The sequence below is a fragment of the Asterias rubens genome, chromosome 1 (assembly GCF_902459465.1).
Source record: "Asterias rubens chromosome 1, eAstRub1.3, whole genome shotgun sequence".
Classification (NCBI taxonomy): Eukaryota; Metazoa; Echinodermata; class Asteroidea; order Forcipulatida; family Asteriidae; genus Asterias; species Asterias rubens.
The window spans coordinates 1,858,905-1,866,256 of record NC_047062.1 but is presented as its reverse complement, the minus strand read 5'-3'; the positions used below and the strand labels follow the sequence as shown (position 1 = coordinate 1,866,256).

The 7,352-nt window shown below is 37.7% G+C and overlaps 1 protein-coding gene across 1 annotated transcript; it reads left to right on the top strand.

Moving 5' to 3' along the window:
• The first annotated feature begins 2,650 nt into the window (after window positions 1–2,650).
• LOC117292768 lies at window positions 2,651–6,621 on the top strand. The gene is made up of 3 exons (XM_033774920.1): window positions 2,651–2,778; window positions 6,002–6,321; window positions 6,504–6,621. The coding sequence occupies exons 1-3, from the start codon at window positions 2,659–2,661 to the stop codon at window positions 6,619–6,621; spliced, it is 558 nt and encodes a 185-aa protein (XP_033630811.1). The 5' UTR covers window positions 2,651–2,658.
• Window positions 6,622–7,352: the final 731 nt, after the last annotated feature.

The window sequence follows — 7,352 nt, the reverse complement described above, 5'->3', positions numbered from 1 at the left end:
AGTAGCCTGCAGGGGTACACTGACGACATGTTAAGTTGTCGTCTGGTCTCAGCCATGTTTCTGAAACAGCAACAAGGTCCAGATCTTTTTGCAGAACAAAATCAGCAAAATCGTCATACTTGTTACAGATGGACTGTGTGTTTATAACACAAAGGCTTAGTTGAGATTTGGCTGGAGTCACTGGTACTGGAACAGATGGGAGTGTAACTTCGGGTACGGGGGGCTTTATGAACAGTTCTACGGCGACCAGCTTTTTTACCACGATGAGTAGGTCGGTCAACAGTGCTGGGATTTACAAAAAGGCCAAGGTTCTGTAATGATAATGTACAGGAAGGCAGCAGAGTTGTAGCACGTGTGGATGGGGCATAACGGAGACTGAGAAGCTTGTTTCGTGAGTAGGAATTTGCAGAGTTTGGACTAGCTTCTGCTGAGTTTGAGTTATTGACACCTTCAGGGCCAGGATTTACAGCAATATCACCAAAAATCACAATTTCCAAATGAAAAGTGGCTGGGGAGTTGTCATAGTAAGAAACAGGGCATTTCAGATATCTTCGATGGTGGATGAGGCCGAGATGTGTCTTTGGCAGGATGCAAGCACCAGACACAATTGATGCTGATGGAACAAAGCTGACCACAGATGAGTTAGTGCAGTACAATGGTCTAGCAAGCAGGGAGAGAATGATAAGGATACTTATCTCCATTGTCCCCAGATGGGCGAACAATGTCCATGGACTAGGTGGATGACTGCACAGGATGCAGCCACCTAAGTGTGTGTAAACTTTATACACCAGAATTCTCAACTGAGACAGTGAACAATTCCAACAGAAAACACTATTTTCACAATTCAGATGACTCCAGGATACACAGAAAAGGTCCTGTAGATTCCAGGTGTAGTAACAAATCCAGTTGTATAAAAATAAGAACACAAATTGAGCAATATACTAAGAAATTAGCAAACAAACACAGAGCTGATTTGAGTGGCTGCTGTCAGGCGCTCAGTCAAATTGAAAACTTGATGGAAAACACGTATTATGTGCATCATGAATGTGATGGACAAACACAGACAGACATCAATCACTACTTTCTCAAACAAAATATGTACTTGTGTATCATGCAGACACCACAAATGCCAATACATTGATGTTACGTTTTGCTAGCCAGAAAAATTAGTTACACAAGCTTCAAACATATTACCATGTATTGTAGTGTACATGAATGTACATGTACATGTACACTGTATGATATTATATTAAAATGTGCCAAAAACATATAATATTCAAATTGCCACCACACCATGAAGGAGTTGAGTGCCAAAGCTGAAAATTGCTGTATAAGAAGATATAATATAAATTACCCAATTATCACAAAAAACATTTTCGGCTGATTAAAGTGCCTACTTTAAGTGACCATAACTAGAAAATTAAAGGAGATACATTTAAATTGAGTGATTCATGAAATTTGGCAAGAAGTAAGATGGAATACCAAATTTGAGCTCTCTACCTGGTACAATAACTAAATTATGAGCTTTCAAAGTCGGAAATTAACACAAAAATAACTTTTCGCGTCTCGCGCGAGCACAAAATGGCCGCCTCGACCAAATTTCAATGGTTCATATCTAGAAAACGACATGGAGTACGACTTAGCTTTTTTGTATGTGTTCATTTGAGCCACATCCAGTCATTCTGATGAAGTTTCATCAAAATCTGAGAGGGTCACCTGGGAACTTTTCTGAAAACTGGTTGATTTGACACGGAATGACCCCTCTGGGATTTCATTGTTTATAGATTGAAGTTTGCAAGGAGTTTACTACTTCTTGGGTTGTGGTTTTAGTTCATTGATAAATACTAAAGAAAGTATTGCTAGAAGTAACTAGTTATTATCAACCACAGGAGACATTGCAGAGTTAATAAATGTTTCTCTTATCCTGTTATTTAATGTGTTTCTTTGTTTGGATACTAGAGTCAGTTTAGAGTTGTTTCAGACAAACACATTTCTAGTGTGGTGATTTCTGTGCATAATTAGTATGGCTAGAGCACAGGTTTTCGTGATTGTAGAATAGTAAATTGCAGTGAATTATATTGTTATTAGTTAAATCATTGTTTTAACATATTGTCATTCTGTGGATGACTGGAGACTGAAGTACTGACTTAAACTTGTTGAGCAACAAACTCATTTCTGTATCTGTTTTCCTTTCATTCCAGACCAATTTAATGCGATTCTTCACTGTTTGAATTCAACCTAACATTGAGGTGTAACATATATAATAAAGCAAACTGCAAATATTGGTATGCCTTTTGTGTACACAAGTAATCTAGTTTTTCATGCTGTGGTGGCCATGAAATATTCTAATAAGATACAGCGCTGGTGATCTGATTGGTCACTTCCTAACGTAACTGAGGGTGCACCAGTCATGCGACGTGGTTATACTGCTAACATCATCCCACAACAACACAGGAAGACAGTCGGTCGTATTTATGCACGAAAATCTAAATAAAAAATTACGTGTATTACAATTGTTTCCAGTAGACTTGTTTCCAAATAAGACGTAAGGACACTCCTCGGCAGAATTTGTTGCATTGTGTCTTCCTTCCTATACACGGTTGTGTGTTTACAAATACGGACGCGCGCAAACCACATCATCAACATCAACAACTGAGGATGAAGCCACCATCACCAAGTCACCGAGATGTCAAGGATAACCGAAAATGCCGGTTCCGCACAATCTTCCAACTGATGATATTCACCGTGGTTTTTGCTTCCTTGGTATCATACATGCAGGTATTGTGGAGATTTACAATTTAAATAATATCAAAAGCGAAACATTACGGTAGCTCCATCTATTTGGTGAAACACGGACTTTTGCTTGGAAGAGTAAAACCAAACCGCGTCACATTTTGTCATTAATGCGGTCTAAGGGCCTTGTCACACTATGCAACTTGTGCAGGTAACTGGGAGGCAACAATAAACTGCAGAACAAGCTGCAGGACCACATTGGCAGCACATGGGTAATTTTTCAATGTAAATAGAGAGACATTTGTTAGTCTTTAAACCGTCAACCAATCCCATAAAAAGAGCTAAAAACTGTTGGTCAAAATGGTCATGCATAATGGTGCTATGATTTTGATGTCAACAATATGTAGAGCTGCATTATGCTCCGTGCTCGCGGCGGCGGCGGTCACCGGACAAGTCATTGGACTGTTTTATTTTATTTTATTTATATATTTTAATTCTTCGGACAATACAATAAAACAAACACAGGCCACCCAGGGAAGGGCAAAAGTAGAAAAAAAAAAACGAAAAGAAAAAAAACTGTCTTTAAAAAGATGTGCCCACCAAGACCTATCTCATAAAAGGGTAATTGAACACTCTAAATTTGCAGTAACTTGCCATTTATTTATCAGTTCAAATAATATTTATTGCTTTTTTCATCACTTAAATACCGATATCAGTGTGGTGAGGTTCTTTCGATTCGAAACGATGGTTGGTTTTTAATCTAACCAAAAAAGAAAATGTGCTCTTTTTAATGTTTTTTTTTGTCTCAAATTTGCTGCCTGTGTGTTTATACTTAGACATTTCATTCTTTTGTACTAAAGTAATATTTTGTAGACTGTACATTTCTGCTTTTAGCCGCTGTGTTGCAGTTTTTTAATAAACCATAAATAATAATACAAATTAAAACAAAAGATGGCAAGTAAAAAGCAATGCACAAACGATGTACACAAGAACTACTGTATACAAAACATAAATATTAATATAAATACTAAATATAAATATTGTGCAGAATAAACTACAGCTGCCATAGTAGGCACTGCACCATTTGTTATGCAAGTGAAAATGAAACTTCTCTATGCATACCAGAACAAGAAAACACTTACACATCTCATGATATCTGTTTAGGATCAATATTTTGTCGGTATTGGCGACTTCAACAAAGCATGGTTACGATAGTGGTGACAATAAACACAAAACAACAAAATCTTTTTATAATTTCTTGCATTCGGTTAACTTGGCTATGAAGTTATTTAGGCCTAAAGGCACTGTACACTTTTTCGAAGACCAGTTTTCTTTTTATATTCTCTTTTGATGTCTTCCAAGTCCAATATATAAAATAAAAAAACATCTGAAAATGTTGGTTAAAATATTAGTCATCGAATTTTTAAGAGAATAATGAAAGAAAAAATACCCTTGTTGCGACATTGGTGTGCTTTCCAGATGCAGAATAAAAGCTTTCGCTGAAGTCTTGTTTTTATTTCAGTGAGAAGTTATCTCTTTACGTTACTTCAGATTGAGCCGTTTATTTGCTTGTTACCAAAAGTTTGTATGCTGACAATAACTAATAACCAAAAGTGCCTTTAATAATTAGATTATGTTGTTCAGATAGGGCATCTGTTCGAACAAACAATCCATCTGCGTGGTTTATTACTATCATGTATATACGTACACAGTAGTTATCATCTACGTACACTAATGATATCGTGTACGTACTCGATGATATTCGACACATTCAAATACTATTTTGTTCATTTTTGTTGAATTCAGTGTCATTGCTCTCTATACGCAACGTACGGAAGCCCTCCACTTCCTTGGATATTCAACTGAATTCAATATAAAGTTTATTCAATCCTCTTTTGGGGAAAATAGTTCAATATGAGAATTTTTCAGAAATAATAATATAATATAATATTGAAGTTTTATATAGCGCACGTATCTACCAACAAGGTATGCCTATACTCAAGGCTTGGTTATTGAAGTGATGAGTTCTGAGACCCAATTATGTAGCACCTTATAGTCCAGCAGAACTGAACATGAACCGTGACATTGAGTACAACTAACATTTTTTTTTGCTGAAATGAGTCTTCAGGGGGTCCCTGTCGCAGTCCAGAGACTGAATTAAAATACAGATTTACATTATTATATAAACATGTTTGTGTACAAAGCTCATCAATGTGTTTTATATGATAACGACCGAACTCTTCACATGTTTTCTTGACAAGGAATACTTTAAGGTGTGTACATACCAGATATTACACGTATATATTAATTCAGACAAGTGGTTAGTAATATTATTTTAATATTTACTTTTACCTCACTTTGGTGAAATTATGTAATCAATCGGTCATCTTCATCCTTTGTATTGTCCAACGCGTGTATCTTTAGTTTATGTATTTTGTTATGTAAAGGCAAGCCACTACAAAAGGTATACCTATATGGCTTAGTTGTGGGCATTGCCTCCACGCGCTTCCCGCTAGTTTATTCTCTTTCTGTATTTTATAGGCTACCAAATTCGTGGAAGTTACTTCTTTCTCGAAAACCACGTTTCTTCAGAGGGTGCCCTTTCTCACAATGTTTATACTATCAACAGCTCTTCATTACTCGTTGCCAAGTCAGTTTTTATGCTAATAATTATTTTGAGCAATTACCAATAGTGTCCAATGCCTTTAAGCACTTGTAGCTTAGCACTTAGGGCTAGGTAGCTCCGTTGGTAGAGCGCCGGCACGTTAATCCGGAGGTCGTTGGTTCGAATCCCACTCAAGTCAATTCTTTGTTCAGCCCCAAAAATCATTTCAAAATTTACCCAGTCAGTTTCCCTTGTGGTTTATATTCACTTAGAGCTAAGGTTAGAATAATGGTAAATGGGTTTGGCGACAGTTAAGCCCGGCTCATGTGAATGCGATACATATTTCGACATTATAAATCGCATCGAATTAAATTCGCAAGGATTGAAGTAAATCAACGGTTGCGAAATGTTGGCAGCGAAATAATGGCTGTGACGTAAAAATTTAATTCGCATTCGAAATTATAATCACAGGAAGTATGAACGGGTCTTTTGACTCATTGTGGGTCTGTGTTTGATTTACGGCCTGAAAATCAGGGTAAGTTTCAGACCTCCATGGGTTTCAGGTCCTGGACGATTTGTGAATGTAAAGGTTCTGCACTGAAGTCATGAATATGACCAAAACACAATAAATATTTGTTGTTCCTTTTATCTTTTGGACTACAGAATGCTGGTGGGTCTCTCAACATTGCTGTAGACGAGAAGAAATCGCTTTTTCGCCCTCGTCATAAGGAAGTACCGGTCCAGCCCATAAAGAAACCCTACGAACCCAAGTTAAGTTACGAAAACGACATCTGCTTTCACAAAACTTCCAACCTTAGCAATACACCATGGGATAAGTGCAAGATGAGCTTTGTTCCCCCAAATGTAACGTTAGTGTCACCGCCATTGGATAATATAACAATTGGAGATGATGTCCATTATCGAATTGAATCGAACAAACTGGAAATCCCAAGAGACGGCTGTGTTTCTGGCGGTAACTTTTGGTTTGCTGTATTGACGTCCGTGAAGAATCCGAAGGCAAGTTGCGCAGGGTCTGTAACTGATTATTGCAATGGTACATACGACGTGCATGTAACCGCAGCTTGGGCGGGAAATGCCACATTTGAAATAACTCTCGTCCACACGGGCGAGGCTATTAACCATTTGAGAAATATAGTTTGGCCAGCCCAGGACAGGCTAGCTTTCTCCGGATACTACAAGGCAAACAACCAGACCGACGTAAGCAAAATGCCGCAGGGGTTCTGCTACGTGAGACGTCGAGGCAACTGGTCGGGGTATTGTGAGTATCCAAACAAAAAGGCGATGGGTATGACGACTACAATATGCGAGAAGGTCGATGGTGTACCGTGTGATACTCTAAATTACATGAAAAGCCACTCGTCAAAGATTACACATAGCGCCATGACACTGACCGAAAACGTCCACTATCTTTTCACCAGGTACGTATATATAAAATGATTTTTTTTGTTTTGTATCTACATGTATTCACTTTTGCGGGAACACCAACATGTACTTTGCTGCGTAGATTGTTCTTTGAGAAATTGTTTGCGTCTTATTCTATCTGCACTGCGGAGTCAATTTCGGGCCTGCTTAGTTCTGAAAAGAACTGCCCTATCCTACTTATTATAAAAGGGAAATTGATTTGGTTGGAAAAATATTTTTAAAATAGAATGGTTCACACTGGGTTTTCCTTTTGCTTTGTGAACTTAATATTTGACCCAACAAAATGGTGGAAGTTTGCGTCTACAAACTATCTAGAAAACCACACTTGTTGGACATTGTGTGAAACATAATACACTATGGGGGTAAGACATCTTTCCAGCTATATTCATTTCATAAAAAAATACGCTTTTACCACACAAACCAATTTCCTTTTACTACTTCCTTGTGGAGGGTATCAGCTGGGACCATACTTTCGCTTTTGGAGACTTTTCGTTGTTAGAGGAACATGACAGAATTGGTTTTGCTAACAAAACAGTTGCTGGCAGTGAAAGCACTTTTATGTAATCCACCA